This window comes from Phyllobates terribilis, unplaced genomic scaffold (assembly GCF_046119375.1).
Source record: "Phyllobates terribilis strain yellow unplaced genomic scaffold, ASM4611937v1 Scaffold_13__5_contigs__length_258822181, whole genome shotgun sequence".
Taxonomy (NCBI): domain Eukaryota; kingdom Metazoa; phylum Chordata; class Amphibia; order Anura; family Dendrobatidae; genus Phyllobates; species Phyllobates terribilis.
In genome coordinates, this window is record NW_027362773.1 from 76,930,216 (window position 1) to 76,946,826 (window position 16,611).

Genomic DNA, 16,611 nt, shown 5'->3' on the forward strand with positions numbered 1-16,611 from the left:
TCGTCTAAATACTGTGTTTGGGCATATTATTTCTTGTTCCCTTTGGTTGTGATCGGGGTCCTTCTCAGGACTAGATTACTGAGGTGCAGGGATCTTCAGGAGGTAGGGGTTACGCTGGCGGCCTGGACCTCTGTACCTTTAACAGTACCTCCAGGTTGAGGGATTAGTCAGGGCCCCAGCTTAGGCCCCCTACCTCCAGTATACAGAGACAGCGTGACATTTTCACCGACCCACTTAGTTTTTCTCCAGCTACTATGGATCCAGTAGCCGGTCTAGCTCGGCAATTGCAGAGTTTGTCCATGGAGCTGGCGGACGTTAGGTCCAAGGTTTGGCATCCTCAGGAGCAAGCCGGACCAGAACCTAAAGTAGCTCTCCCTGATAGGTTCACTGGGGGGCGGGACAAGTTTTTTGTTTTCTGGGAGGCATGTAAATTGTACTTTCGGCTGCGGCCTCGGTCATCGGGGAGTGAAGAACAAAGGGTGGGAATTGTCATCTCGCTCCTACAAGGGGACCCACAATCTTGGGCGTTCTCTCTTCCCCCGGGTTCCCCGGCTCTCCAGACAGTGGATAGGTTTTTCGCTGCCCTGGGACTCGTATATGATGACCCAGATCGGATCTCCCTTGCTGAGTCTAAGTTACGTAGGATCCAGCAGGGAGATCGTCCGGCGGAGGAATTCTGTTCGGAGTTCCGTAGGTGGGCCACGGACACCCAGTGGAATGACCCGGCTCTTAGGAGCCAGTTTTGTCATGGTTTATCCGACAAATTACAGGATGTGTTGGCACAGTATGACTCTCCCGTGTCTCTGGAAGCCGCTATGGCCCTCGCTATTCGCGTGGACAGACGGCTTCGGGAGAGGTGCGGGATAACTCTACCCCCTGTGATGACTCCACCTCCTACAAGGTCCCCTCATATGGTGGTTCCCCTGGTCAGTCCAGAGGAGCCTATGCAATTAGGAGGGACATCATTTCGGGGGAGGGGACCGGTGGTGCGCCATAAGGCAGGAAGGTGTTTCTTCTGCGGGAGAAAGGGACATTTTATTGGGGGGTGTCCATCCCGTCCCTTGCAGAGTGAAGAGTCGTCGGAAAACTGTTGATCCCAGGTTGTGTGGTGGACGGCAATCTGGGAGTAGGTATTTCGTCCCTAGGTTCGTCTCAGTTTCTCGTACCGGCGGAGGTGGTGGTGGGTACGAGAACTGAGAAGATATTTGTTCTTCTGGATAGTGGGGCCGGGGCTAATCTGGTTGATGCTCGGTTTGCCCGGGTTCAAGGTATGCGGTTGAGTGAGTTGGCTAAACCCATCCCCATATTCTCGATCGATGCCAGGCCTCTCGGGCAGGGAAGTTTTTTGCAAGTTGTGCATGACGTAAAACTTCAAGTGGGGGCAATACATAAAGAACTGTTGTCTTGCTACGTGTTGGAGGGTCTTCCCACTCCTATTGTGTTGGGCCTTCCTTGGTTAGCTAAGCATAACCCGGTTATTAATTGGCAAACCAGGGAGATAAGCCAATGGAGTAAATTCTGTAATAAAAACTGCATGAACACGGTCATTGGTGCGGTTACTCCTTGGGTCTTACCTCCATTTCTGGCGGACTTTGAGGATGTATTCTCGGAGAAAGGGTGTCAGGAACTACCTCCTCATCGCGTGTATGACTGTTCTGTAAAACTGCTCCCAGAGGCCAAGTTACCTAAAGCTAGGTTGTATAACCTTTCTGGTCCTGAGAGGCAGGCCATGAAGGATTATATCTCAGAAAGTCTGGCTAAGGGGCATATTAGACCTTCATCTTCACCGGTGGCTGCGGGGTTCTTCTTTGTTAAGAAGAAAGATGGAGGCCTACGCCCTTGCCTGGATTTCCGTGAACTTAATCGGATTACGGTCCGAGATCCGTATCCGCTCCCACTTATTCCCGATCTCTTTAATCAGATCGTGGGTGCCAAATGGTTTTCTAAGTTGGATCTCAGGGGGGCGTACAATCTGATTAGGATGAAGGAGGGGGATGAGTGGAAGACGGCGTTTAACACTCCGGAGGGGCATTATGAGAACCTTGTCATGCCATTCGGTCTGACTAATGCCCCGGCGGTGTTCCAACACTTTGTTAATGACATTTTTCGCCGCTTGGTGGGACAGTTTGTTGTCATATATCTGGATGATATCCTAATTTACTCGCCGGATCTGGTGTCTCATCAGGAGCACGTTAGGCAGGTGTTACAGATCTTGCGGGATAATAAACTGTATGCCAAGTGGGAAAAGTGTGTGTTCGCCGTACAGGAACTCCAGTTTTTAGGCTTCCTGGTTTCAGCGTCCGGTTTTCGTATGGACCCTGGGAAAGTGCGGGCAGTTCTTGAGTGGGATCGGCCAGAGAATCTTAAGGCACTACAACGTTTCCTGGGGTTTGCTAATTATTACCGAAAGTTCATTCGTAATTTCTCGTCCATGGTTAAGCCTCTCACTGACATGACTAAAAAGGGGACGGATTTTTCTAGGTGGTCTGACAAGGCTTGTCAAGCATTCTCCTCTTTGAAAAAATGCTTTGCCTCGGCGCCCATACTCATTCAACCTGATGCGTCTCAGCCATTCATTGTAGAGGTAGACGCTTCCGAGGTAGGGGTGGGAGCAGTATTGTCACAAGGTTCGTCCCCTGGTAAGTGGCATCCGTGCGCCTTTTTCTCTAAAAAATTGTCGTCCGCTGAGAGGAATTACGATGTCGGCAATAGGGAACTCTTGGCCATTAAGTTAGCTTTTGAGGAGTGGCGCCATTTTCTGGAGGGGGCAGTTCATCCGGTCACCGTCATCACCGATCACAAGAACCTGCTATATCTGGAGTCCGCGAAACGTCTGAATCCCAGACAAGCTAGGTGGTCATTGTTTTTTACCAGGTTTAATTTTGTCGTTACATATCGTCCTGGGTCAAAAAATGTAAAGGCGGATGCCTTATCTCGTAGTTTCCCGGGGGCCGGGAATACGGACGACCCGATTCCTATCCTTCAGGAGGGGGTGGTGGTTTCGGCAGTATGCTCTGAGCTGGAGGAGGAGGTATTGGAGGCTCAGGGGGACGCCCCTGTTGGACCTCCAGGGAGATTGTTTGTTCCAGATCAGTTGCGACAAAAGGTGATCGAGGCACACCATAACTCAGTTTTTGCAGGACACCCGGGGAGTAAAGCAACTGTGGATCTCCTCTCGCGTCGGTTTTGGTGGCCTAATTTACATAAGGAGGTGGTAACTTTTGTCGCGTCCTGTGGGGTTTGTGCGCGCTCTAAGACCTCACATACCCGTCCGTCTGGGGCCCTCTTACCTTTGAAGATCCCGGAGCGTCCTTGGACTCATCTGTCTATGGACTTTATTACGGACCTCCCTCCGTCTTCGGGTAAAACGGTCATACTCGTTGTAGTGGACAGGTTCAGCAAGATGGCACATTTTATCGCTCTTCCGGCTCTCCCTAATGCTAAAACTCTTGCGCAGGTGTTCATTGGGGAGATTGTGAGGCTTCACGGGGTACCCTCCGAGGTGGTGTCTGATCGGGGGTCTCAGTTTGTGTCTAAGTTCTGGAAGGCGTTTTGTGCACGGCGGGGGATGCAGTTGTCATTCTCATCGGCTTTTCATCCTCAGACCAATGGTCAGACGGAACGTATGAACCAGAGCTTGGAGACATATCTCCGGTGTTTTGTGTCAGAGAACCAGGAGGACTGGGCTTCTTTCTTACCTCTGGCAGAGTTTGCTCTTAATAATAGGCGGAGCGAGTCCACTGGTAAGTCCCCGTTTTTTGGGGCATATGGTTTTCACCCCCAGTTTTGTACTTTCAGTGGGGGGGGCTCTTCGGGGGTTCCTGAGGAGGAACGATTTTCCTCATCACTCGCTTCAGTATGGAGAGGGGTGCTGAAGAATCTGAATACTATGGGGAACCGATACAAACGTATGGCTGATAGGAGGAGAGTGTCTGGTCCGGACCTAAGTGTGAACGATCGGGTATGGTTGTCTACCAGGAATATAAAACTTAAGGTTCCCTCCTGGAAACTGGGTCCCAGGTTCATCGGGCCGTACAGAATCAGTTCTATTATTAATCCGGTGGCATTCCGTCTTGACCTCCCCCCTACGTTTAAAATTCACAACGTGTTTCACAGATCATTGCTTAAGAGGTATGTGGCGCTGGTGGTACCGTCACTTTTACCTCCCCCTCCAGTGGTTGTCAATGGTAACTTGGAGTTCCAGGTATCGAGGGTCATTGATTCACGCTTTAATCGCCGGTCCCTTCAGTACTTGGTTCATTGGAAGGGGTATGGTCCTGAGGAGAGGATGTGGGTTCCTGCGTCGGATATTAACGCAGACCGATTAGTTCGGGCCTTCCACACGACTCACCCGGATAAACCTGGCCCTGAGGGTCCGGAGGCCCCTCGTAGAAGGGGGGGTACTGTCACGGGTGTGTTGCCACGAAGATCGTCACGAGTACACAGCCTGACTTCTCGCAGCTGACTTGTTGGTGCTTTGTGTTTCTCGGCAGTGAGGGAGTTAATTCTCTCTCTCTCTCTGGGCTAGATGAGGTCCAGCCTCGCCCAGCTGCAATCAATACTTCTGTAGTGAGACTCCTTCATATACCTGCTGGTCTGTCTGGGAGGTGTCGGTGAAAGCATTTCATTCAGACTGACAGAGCGGATCGTGGTGTTTGGAGTTGCTGAGATAAGTGTACTTGGAAGTGTTTTTTCCCTTTCCTCGCTTTATCATTTATCTCCTTTCCCTTTGGTTTTCCCTCTGTTGTAGTTGAGAAGTTGTTTGTATGCAAGGTGGTTTTGGTTTTTCCCTTGTACTGTCTCGTTCGTCTAAATACTGTGTTTGGGCATATTATTTCTTGTTCCCTTTGGTTGTGATCGGGGTCCTTCTCAGGACTAGATTACTGAGGTGCAGGGATCTTCAGGAGGTAGGGGTTACGCTGGCGGCCTGGACCTCTGTACCTTTAACAGTACCTCCAGGTTGAGGGATTAGTCAGGGCCCCAGCTTAGGGTCAGCTTAGGCCCCCTACCTCCAGTATACAGAGACAGCGTGACAACATCAATGGATAAGACATGAGCCTGTTTAGTGGGATAACCTTCTTAGAGATATTCCTACTATAGACCTTTGCAGAAAACGATTATCAATATACCTGACCATATACAGGATATATTAGAAGTCAGAAAGCACTAAGTCATTGGCCTTTGTACAAATTGGAAAAAGACGTTAACTCTAGTGTCACCTATTGGATGTAGATGTAGGAATCCTAAAAGTCAATATCGACCCTATAACGAGCCTTGCCATACGACTTGGGCTAAAAGCCATACCAGAATCTCAATTTCCAGAAACATGTTTTGGGGTGTTGCCCCTCCTCAGTGCAAAGCATGAGATATGATTTGGCTGGGTGAGAGGCCTGTGAAAGTGGTCACGTTGCAGATTGTCTCTTCAGAGAGGAAGAGGACTAGAGCTCTAGTGTCACCTATTGGATGTAGCAATCCTAAAAGTCAATATTGACCCATTAAAGAGCTTTATCACATGACTTAGGATAAGAGACAAACCAGAATCTCAATTTGCTGGCACATGTTTCGGGGTGTTGCCCCTCCTTAGTGCAAAGCATGTGACCTGATTTGGCTGTGTGAGAGGCCTCTGACTGGGGTCTAAGGGGTAATATTGTAAATTGTCTATTCAGAGAGTAAGAGGACTTGAACTTTAGTGTCATGTCAGTCATGTCACTCTCCATAAGAAGAAACGTTACCCCTTAGACCACTGCCTTTTGTGAAACTACAACTGCAACGCCTAATATCCCTTAATCAAGGACATGTGCACAACACAGGCAGCCCATGCAGGGGCTTTGGGTCCACTCGGTAAGAATCTCCATAGACTTCAGAAGTGCTGCAATGTTGTCATGCAAGAAAGTGGAAAATGCAATCATTATGGAAATTAGATTGGAGCAGTACTACCCTCCGTCCTCCCTCCAGCACAACTGGAAAGGGCCTCATTTTGTTATATTTGCTGCAAAACTTCCAATTCCCACTGCCTGTTGCTTTCTGAATCTACCGGGAGTGGTAGAGCTACAGGCTGCAGATATAAAACTTCATAGATCTGATCATTTCCGTGAAACGTCATCTACGTAACGTCGACACCATTTCTATCATTCTTGGAATAATGCATACGTGGGCAATATTTTGATTGACTTTTGGAGCTGATGGGGCTGCATCTGTTTATTTCAATCAATACCCATTAAAAAAAAGACCCTCAATAGACTTGTCCAAGAAAATGGTGTAACTATAGACGCCAGGCTGAAAGCAGATGAGGGTCCTAATGTGCATGTAAGCCCGTGTCTGTAGACTGTCCTCCTGCCTCTGTAGAGCTGATGGGGAGTAATGTAACCGTGTCACCAGACTCGGGGACACCGGCAAGGTCATCCATTAGGGAAGGATATTGGGGAATCGCTTAATGGCACGTTGCGGTGGAGGCTTGTCGATGAGGTCATCCTCCATCGCTCTGTATCCAGAGAAGTCACATTTCCCAGGCTCGAGTGAGACAGAACCGCTTTAATTAAGTGGAATAAACTCCTCCTGTGTGGGAAGCGATTTCACAGGATGCTGGCATAACGCCATTATACAGAAGAGACACAAAACCAGGTCCCGAGCCAAGTACCCTAAGCAGAACCTCGTTCTTCACTTCGGTGGCCGGCAAGGTGCCTGGCAACATTGGCAAGAAATAAAGCTAAATTGTAAACATGACCTGGATGCGGGTGCAGCGGGCACTCGGCTCCTGGTAATGGAGTAATGAAATCAGTCCTATGAGAGCAGTAATTGTGATGTTCCCTGCGATATTGTGATGTTCTCATACATATCAGCATTGATTTCCCCATCCTTCCCTCCTGAACTGCTCTATAATGGGATTGTGTTTAATCCTCAGGGATGAAGAGACGGCTCCTGACTCAGCAGCTGAAGGATGCTCCAATGCAAGATTTCATAACCCCCCTCCGGGCAATGGACCATGGTGAAGAGCAGGGGGGCTACGCAACGCAGCTGACACATCAGGTACGGAGCAGGCTCTGGATAATAGGTGGGATCCATGGAAAATGGGTGGCGTGGGGGTTAGTGTCACATACAGAGACACTGGCTCCATTCTAAAATCACAAGATCTCTGCTTTCAGGGTTTTGCCACAAAATATATTTGGGGGAGATTATAAGAACAAGGGTCCTGAGTCCCTCAATCCTCCTCAGCACACGACATGACATTTACTAATCATAATAATTGAGCTTTCTGCAGATGTATTGAGTCATTTCTCCTGCTGACGTCACAGTATACAGTGAGCGCCCCCTAGTGTCAGCAGCAGAAGGCCTTCATTTTATAATTTCATTCTATAGGGAAGCACTCTGCTGACAGTAGTGTTTATTTGGGGAACTCTGCGGCAGTGGTTATGAGGGGCACTGCTGACAGTAGTGTTTATTTGGGGCACTGTGGCAGTGGTTATGAGGGGCACTGCTGACAGTAGTGTTTATTTGGGGCACTGTGGTAGCGGTTATGAGGGGCACTGCTGACAGTAGCATTTATTTGGGGCACTGCTGACAGTAGTGTTTATTTGGGGCACTGGCAGTGATTATGAGGGGCACTGCTGACAGTAGTGTTTATTTGGGGCACTGCTGACAGTAGCATTTATTTGGGGCACTGTGGCAGTGGTTATGAGGGGCACTGCTGACAGTAGTGTTTATTTGGGGCACTGCTGACAGTGGTGTTTATTTGGGGCACTCTGTGGCAGCGGTTATGAGCGGCACTGCTGACAGTAGTGTTTTTATGGGGCACTCTGTGGCAGCGGTTATGAGCGGCACTGCTGACAGTAGTGTTTATATGGGGTACTCTGGAAATGATTATGAGGGGCACTGCTGACTAGTGTTTATTTGGGGCACTGCTGACAGTAGTGTTTATTTGGGGCACTGGCAGTGATTATGAGGGGCACTGCTGACAGTAGTGTTTATTTGGGGCACTGCTGACAGTAGCATTTATTTGGGGCACTGTGGCAGTGGTTATGAGGGGCACTGCTGACAGTAGTGTTTATTTGGGGCACTGCTGACAGTGGTGTTTATTTGGGGCACTCTGTGGCAGCGGTTATGAGCGGCACTGCTGACAGTAGTGTTTTTATGGGGCACTCTGTGGCAGCGGTTATGAGCGGCACTGCTGACAGTAGTGTTTATATGGGGTACTCTGGAAATGATTATGAGGGGCACTGCTGACTAGTGTTTATTTGGGGCACTGTGGCACTGCTGACAGTAGTGTTTATTTGGGGCACTGGCAGTGATTATGAGGGGCACTGCTGACAGTAGTGTTTATTTGGGGCACTGGCAGTGATTATGAGGGGCACTGCTGACAGTAGTGTTTATTTGGGGCACTGCTGACAGTAGCATTTATTTGGGGCACTGTGGCAGTGGTGATGAGGGGTACTGCTGACAGTAGCGTTTATTTGGGGCACTGCTGACAGTGGTGTTTATTTGGGGCACTCTGTGGCAGCGGTTATGAGCGGCACTGCTGACAGTAGTGTTTTTATGGGGCACTCTGTGGCAGCGGTTATGAGCGGCACTGCTGACAGTAGTGTTTATATGGGGTACTCTGGAAATGATTATGAGGGGCACTGCTGACTAGTGTTTATTTGGGGCACTGTGGCAGTGGTTATGAGGGGCACTGCTGACAGTAGCATTTATTTGGGGCACTGCTGACAGTAGTGTTTATTTGGGGCACTGGCAGTGATTATGAGGGGCACTGCTGACAGTAGTGTTTATTTGGGGCACTGCTGACAGTAGCATTTATTTGGGGCACTGTGGCAGTGGTTATGAGGGGCACTGCTGACAGTAGTGTTTATTTGGGGCACTGCTGACAGTAGCATTTATTTGGGGCACTGTGGCAGTGGTGATGAGGGGTACTGCTGACAGTAGCGTTTATTTGGGGCACTGCTGACAGTGGTGTTTATTTGGGGCACTCTGTGGCAGCGGTTATGAGCGGCACTGCTGACAGTAGTGTTTTTATGGGGCACTCTGTGGCAGCGGTTATGAGCGGCACTGCTGACAGTAGTGTTTATATGGGGTACTCTGGAAATGATTATGAGGGGCACTGCTGACTAGTGTTTATTTGGGGCACTGTGGCAGTGGTTATGAGGGGCACTGCTGACAGTGTTTATTTGGGGCAATCTGTGGAAATTATTATGAGGGGCACTGCTGACAGTAATGTTTATTTGGGGCACTATAGCAGTGGTTATGAGGGGCACTGCTGTGGCAGTATATTGGTATTACTTATTGGGGAACCCTGTGATATTAGTTATTTGGGGTACTTTGTGGCAGTGGTTATGAGGGGCACTGCTGACAGTAGTGTTTATATGGGGCACCATGTGATATTAGTTATTTGGAGTACTATCCTAGTAGTGTTTTGGATTGTGGGCACCCTTTGGCACTGGTCATTTAGGAATGTCTGTCTATAGGGGGCACACTCCGGGCTTAGATTTTGGGTAACGGAGGCTCTTTGATGCAGGGGGATTGTCCTGTACTTGTGAGTGGGAATGATTTCCACAGTGTTTTTTGTGTTATATTTTTTTGCATACATTTCATCTGTTCTTCTTTTTCTCCTTTGATATTACTTCTTGGTGTTCCTTAAAGCTCACATCCATCCGACCATGTTTTATTCATTGCGACGTGTGTCGCTGTATGTATTAGAGCCCAGACATTTTTCTGGCGGATCCTGTATTATTTTCCAGTCTGTCTCCGCGCCGTTCCACATTGATGGTTTTTTAATGGAGTGTTTGTGTGGGGTATTGATTTTATGTTTCTCTCGTGGGGATTGTTTCATACAATAAGTTGCGCTGCTTGTTTCACAATAGACTTCAGACTTCTCGGCTGTAATTATTACGCGTCTGAAATCCTCGATTCTCTCTCTTTATTTTCTGTAATAAAAATCACTCGTTTAGGGCCAACACCAAACGTGCCGGTTGTAAACTGCTACTGAGCTGCGTGCAATATGTGACTGTCACATGGACCGTTGACCGTGGCTATATACTGGTAGACGCCGATCAGCCAGAACGGTAACCACTGATAGGTGAAGGCAATAACCTTGATCATCTTATGACATATGGCTCTTGTCAAGGGTGGGATACAATGAGCAGCAAGTGTGCAGTCACTCCGAGAACTTAGAAGCAAGAAAAATGGGCAAGCGTAAGGATGTGAGCTACTCTGACAAGGGCCAAATTTTGATGGCTAAACGACAGCGTCAGGGCATCTCCGAAAAGGCAGGATTTTTTTTAGGTGTTCAGTGGAAGGTTCCTACATAAAGGAATCCAAGGAAAGACAACTAGTGATCCGGTGACGAGGTCATGGATGCCCAAGGCTCACTGACGCGCGTGAGATGGAAAGGCTAACCCATCAGGTCTGATCCTACAGAAGACCATAAATTGCTCGAAAAGATAGTGATCGCTATAAAAGAAAAGTGTCATATCACGCAGGAACATCATTGCTTGCCATGAATGTGGATGGGTAGCCGTAGACCGGTCAAAGTGCTTTGTTGACCACTGACCACTGTCCACCTACAATGGGCACGAGAGTCTCAGAAGTGGATCATAGAGCAATAGAAGAAGGTGGCCTGGTCTGTCTGATGAATCACATTTTCCATCATGTTGCCGGCCGATGTGAGAACGTCACCTACTTGGGGTAGAGACGGCACCAGGATGCTCTATGGGAAGAAGACGAGCCGACGTAGGCCGTGTGACGGGGCAATTTTCTGCTGGGAAAACCTTGGCTCCTGGTATCATGTCGATGAGACAAGCATTCTTGACCTAAAAATGCATAGACTAAGTACCCAACTTCATGGCAGCAGCATTCCCTAAAAGCAGTGACCTCTTCCGGCAGGTTAATGCCCCCCTGACACACTGCAAAAACTGTCCAGGAACATGACTGAGATCATGGTGATGACTTGTCTCCAAAATTTCAAAGATCTCAATCTGAATCATGGGATGTGTAGAAAAAAAAAAAGTCCGATCCACAGAGGCTGCACCGAGCAACACCACTAAATTAAAGGGATTGTCCATCAGGTTTATATTTAGGACAGGTCATCAATACCAGATTGGTAGGTGTGAACCTATAATGAGACTGAAAATCAGGGCACTCCATAGTGCAGAAATCCTTAATAAAGTGGAGAGGGTGAGGGCTAATGGAAGAAACCAGCTGCAGCTGGGACACCGGACACCCCCGCCGATAAGCTGTTCTAGGTGGTGGTAGTGGCCAAATGTGCTTAGTTGCGGAGCAGAAAACCACAGCTCCATCAACTGCGTAGTGGCCGCAGCGAGGTACTGCGGATCCACCCCAGTACATTACTCAGCTGTGGCCACGATGCAGTTGGTGGAGGTGTGCTATGCAGCTCCACAACTCATAACATCAAGCTGCCACCATCGGGAACAGCTGATCGGCAAGGATGCAGGGTGTCGCACCCCCACCGGTCTAGTGCTGATGACCTATCCTATTCATAGGCCATCAATACTGAAGTACTGGACAATCCCTTTAACGGATCCGGGCGATATGCAATAGGACACCCTCAGAGACCTGATGAAGTCCAGGCCTCCATGGGTCAGAGCTGTTTTGGAGGCACGAGGGGAACCTAGACAATATTAGGCCGGTGGGTTTAATGGCTGATCGGTGTATAAAAAAGGTAATGCAATAGCTCATCATACTGATATTATGTACAACTTCTCATGCCATGAGACAATTACCTCTTTATGGAGCTTACAATATCATGGTGACCCTAATTATAGTGCCATAAGAGCGTCCACCCCTTACGACCGAACGGACTGGTGCCCCAATAAGCAATGCCGCCAGTAAAGTACATACTTTGTATTGGAGCCAAGGTGATACAGTGCCTCCTTTGCCACCCAGTATAGAAGAGTTTCCCAAACTGGATCTGTGGAACCTCAGGTTTACATGATGGGGGTCTCTGGAGGACTGTGGTCTGGTTTCTGGTCTGCTGTCATGTTGTCTGGTTGTGATGCTCCATCCAAGTTGGTTGGGCCGTTGCCAACTTAACGTGGGAAATTTGATGTCATGCACACTACTACTTCGACGTTTCATTGGGGCATTATGTAGCATGTCGCTTATACAAAGGGTCTCTTCAAAAACGTTTGGGCTTTACGTGATTTTTGGCTTATTGTAGACGTGTTGTCCTATTATTGACACCCGACTTGACCATCAGTCTGCAGCAGAAGTGATCTCACCTCAGCCGTAGTCTGGTGAACGGCTGTCAATGTTCGTAGATTTTGTTTTAGGGGTCTTTGGCGTGAAGCACTATATGCTGCATCCTTTCTGGACATATTAAGGGACCACCATTTAGGTTGTGCATAGAGTTGAATTTTTGGCATCACAACAACTGTCGCCCACCGTAGTAATCAAGTTGACATCCGGCTCCAGAAGATTCCTCCCCCATGACATGCTTCATGCTTTTTAGGACCGCTTTGTTCTCCAAGGTGCTCTTGCCATAATCCCCCATGGTGCATAATGTATGCCTGTAGCCTCTTGTATTAGACTCCGAATGTCTTTGTGATGTCCTCCTATTATCTCCTAACCCTCCTCTCCTTCTCCCGCCTTCCGAGACAAGGGAACAATAAGGGAACAGTTTTCTTCGCATGCCACGGCTAAACCGTTGGTTACAGACAACAGGCTCAGTTGGTGGGTGGCGAGGGTGGGGTCTTCCGCCCGGAGGACAATGACCTCATATCTCATTATGCTTCTTTGTTTTCAGTAGGGAATGGAGTCTCTTCTCTGAAATCTCCACGTGCATCGATCTCCCCGCTCCTGTGACACAGAAGAATAGACCTCCATATCACGGACTCTGTATATATATATATTTTGAAAACCTCAACCTTATTTTGGGTCCATAGGGATTCCTAAAGTCCTATAGACCTAGCTGGGAAATTACTGTGAACTCTTAAGGGCTGGAATTACTTTTCTGAAACTCATTTTTGCTGGATTTATTTTGTTGTATTGGATGAAAATACTAAAACTAAGCTAAAGATGACCCACCCTTAGGATAGGTCATCAATATCAGATTGGTGGGTGGGGGGACAAACACCAGATACCCCCATGGTCAGCTGTTTTTAGACCCCACGAGTGCTGAAAATGCACAGAACTAAACAGCGCCGTACTCTGTCTTGTGGTTGTTCTCTGGTACTGCAGCTCAGCTCCTAGAGAAGTGGATATGATCTGCGCTCTAGTAGCCAAGAACGGTCACTATGCAGAGTACGAAGCTCTGGTGTCCTTGTTTCATACACTATGTACTTCCATCACCTGGAGGACCTGAAAACGGCTGATTGGTAAGGGCATCTGGTGTTTGACCCCCCCACCTATATGAAATTGATCAATCTGATCTGATATTCTGGTTCTAGACATCCCCTTTAAGGATCAGAACACATTGTCTACTATTTCCATGAACAGCACTGGGGCTGTGCCTGGTAGTCAATGGAGGTCAGCTGTAATATCAGACACAACCATAGGACCAGGGTGGCGCTATAACATGTAAAATCTTTATTTCAGACAACCCCAGCCATGGGGTCAGAGGGTGTGAGACATTATATGAAATATTTGGTAATGGTCTAAGTATGAACTTGTTACTGTTCCACTTATTACATGTCACACGACATTAAAAAAAGGTTGGGCATGTTGAATTTCAACATGTCTAGTCCTTTTTTCTCCAAGTAGGCCACTCCCAGACGTGTGTAGCAGATACTTATATCACCTACTGAGAACATCTGGAAACTTGGCATAATGGGTATGGGGAAGCAGCGGCAGTCGCTTAGTGGATCACTTTCACCTTAGTTGGCAGCAACCTTTGATTTCCTACCTGGGTGATTGTTATTTCGGGACATTTGGCTGCATGTGCTAAAGCCACAAGAGGCTGGAGGGCAAGCGGGTGAAGTCCGGGTGCGCGGTACGGGGGCGTAATGGATTTTTCATTTTTAGAAAATGTTTAGTTAAATCAATAATGTGTATCTATTGTAATACACCGCTCAACATCAAGAAGGAAAAGTCGTGGAAATAAGGAAATCACAGGATGGAGACGAGTTACTGATCTGCAAATAGAAACAAAACTTGCAGTCCACCTGTAATAACCTTAGTCTCTCTTCTCTGCACCCATTCAGTTATGTCCTTCTTCGCATATTGCGTACGATTTTGGGCTCCAGAGTAAAAATGTGGCCGCACTTGTGACTTGTAAAGAGGTAAAACTACACTCCTCAACATTGAAATTGCAACAACCAGAAGGAGTAGTCAACTGCAGGCCGCATTTTATCTGTGCAGCTATGGCCTGCAGTGTCTCCAGACTTGTCTCCCATCGAACACAGCTTGGAATTCATTGGTCGGCAAATACAAAGGCAGCTGCCAGCAGCGGATTTTGATTATTTCCATGCCCAAGTATATTCAGCATTAATACCCTTAATCCCTTCACTACTTTGGACTGTCACGGGTGTGTCAGAAGTGACAGACAGTCGCCCTGCAGTTGGTTGGGGAAGATCCCTTCGTTTAGCATTACAGACACCTTCTTAGAAGCTGTCTCTCTGGGACCCAGCCGCTACCTTCCTCTTGATAACAACCTAGCCTGGGTGTATAAATACCTGCTGTTTACTAGAGGGAGGTGCCGGTGATATTCACATGACCCCTTGTGAAGGCTTAGAGCAAGTGCATTACTACTTCCTCTCTGGCACTAAGAGGACATGCGTTCATCTCTCTGAAGTCGACTACGCTAAGCTATCTTCCCTTGTTTGTTCCCCCTTGTTGTCTTTAGTTGTCAGTGGGGATCGACTAGTGCTCATCCCCTCCCTTCCCTAGACTGGGCCAAACTCCAGGGAAAGATAGGGCGAGGTTCCTGTGCAGCGATTGGTGCGGAACCAATATAGGGACATTAGGGGAGACAGGGTGATTGCAGATCAGCCTAGGAGGTCTCCACTACCCCCTTTCCCTAGAGTCTGGGCCCCCTTTTCCCCCTTCCCTTTGTGTTGCACTTTGTCTTTCCTACACCTTGTGTGACATTGACTTATAGGTACGTCGAAGGTTGCGTCCCTGCATTTGATGCTGGCTCCAGCACTGAGGTGGCATCTTTCCCTGCACATGACAGGGGATCTGATCCACCTGCGACTGTTAACAAGTTAAATGCCGCTGTCAATCACTGACAGCAGCAAGTAGCACATGCCGGAAGGAAGTGCGTCACATACCCGCCCATCGGCGCCCCTGTCACATGATTGCAGGGCACCAATGGGTTGTTATGACAGCCGGGGGTCTGCAGAAGACGCCCGTACCTGCCATAGTAAGTCTCCTATGAACGCTGGGCCGTGGCCAGCATTCATAGGAGATCTTGATTTATGCTATAGATAGCAGGGTTTGAGCCCTGCTATGTGTAGCACAGGCGATTGGATGATCCCAGCTTCAAGTCTCCAAAGAGGAATATTGAAGCCAGTAAAAAGTAAAAAAAAAAAAAAAAGTTTTAAAAACTATTAAAAGAATTTAAAAAAAAACTCTAAAATTTCAAATCACCCCCCTTTCAGAAATTTCCGATCTATCAAAATCTGAAGTAAATTAATCGGATCGGTAAACGACGTAATGCGAAAACAAATCAAAACGCCAGAATTAAGTTTTTTGGCTGCCGCAACCTTGCAATGAAATGCAATAACGGGCGACCAAAACATCGTACCTACTCCAAAATGGTATCAATAAAAACGTCAGCTTGGTGCGCAAATAATAAGCCCTCGCCCGGCCCCAGATCCCAAAAAATGGAGACGCTACGAATCTCAGAAAATGGCGACTTTTTTTTTTTTTTTTTGCAAACTTTGGATTTTGGAGGTTTTGAAAAATTTGTGTCTGTTTTTTTCATCATTTGATTGATCTCCATCCTGTGATTTTTTTTTTCCATAATTTCACAATATTTCTTGACTTGATGCTGCAACTTTAACGTTGAGGATCGTATAATAAAAATTAACCCTCATCTTATACACATTGAAAAAAAAAAAAATCTGAATTTTCCGGCTATTTTTTTATGCACGTGGCTCGGATATATGTTGCAATTGGCCCTCTGTATATCTCAGTGACTCCGAGGCTATTAGCACTTTACGGCTCGTGTCTTACCTGGGGATACAGACGGTGATATAGATATAAATAACGTGACACATTTCTCATTCTATGTGCTACATTATATCACACCTCCAAGCCACGCGCCCGCTGAGTGACGCCAGCAGATGGTTATGGGCAGAACTAGGGACTGATCGCAGATTCCTCCACAGTCAGGAATGCAATCTATAGTTTACATTGTGACACATTCAGGAGATTTCAGATCCAAGAGGAGAAAATTGGATGTAGCTTCAATATTAACGAGAATCTATCAGCGCAAAATGACTGGTCAAACCAAGCACAAAAGCCGAGGCCAATATGGTTCAGTGCATCTTCACCCTTCTCCGGCTCCTGTGAAGTCTCATCTGTCAATCAATCGAGAGGTGCAGTGATAAATGCTTGAGTAGGGGAGAAGGTGCAATGAACTGCTCGAGTGCCTGTGCTTAGTTTGAACAGTCATTTTATGCTGACAGACTACTTTTAAGTAAAATGTGAGACGTGTCCACT

The 16,611-nt window shown here is 47.6% G+C and overlaps 1 protein-coding gene across 2 annotated transcripts in view; it reads left to right on the forward strand.

The window, feature by feature from the left end:
* The window catches only part of TRIM44 (tripartite motif containing 44), a 90,290-nt gene extending 74,375 nt beyond the window's left edge, over positions 1–15,915 (forward strand). Inside the window, exons 5-6 of one of the 2 annotated variants that reach the window (XM_073658138.1) lie at positions 6,902–7,026; positions 12,752–15,915. In XM_073658138.1, coding sequence (XP_073514239.1) covers positions 6,902–6,989 — 88 coding nt within the window. In that variant the 3' untranslated portion in view covers positions 6,990–7,026; positions 12,752–15,915. The remainder of the gene's footprint in view (positions 1–6,901; positions 7,027–12,751) is intronic. The other variant, XM_073658139.1, reaches the window with a different exon arrangement.
* Positions 15,916–16,611: the final 696 nt, after the last annotated feature.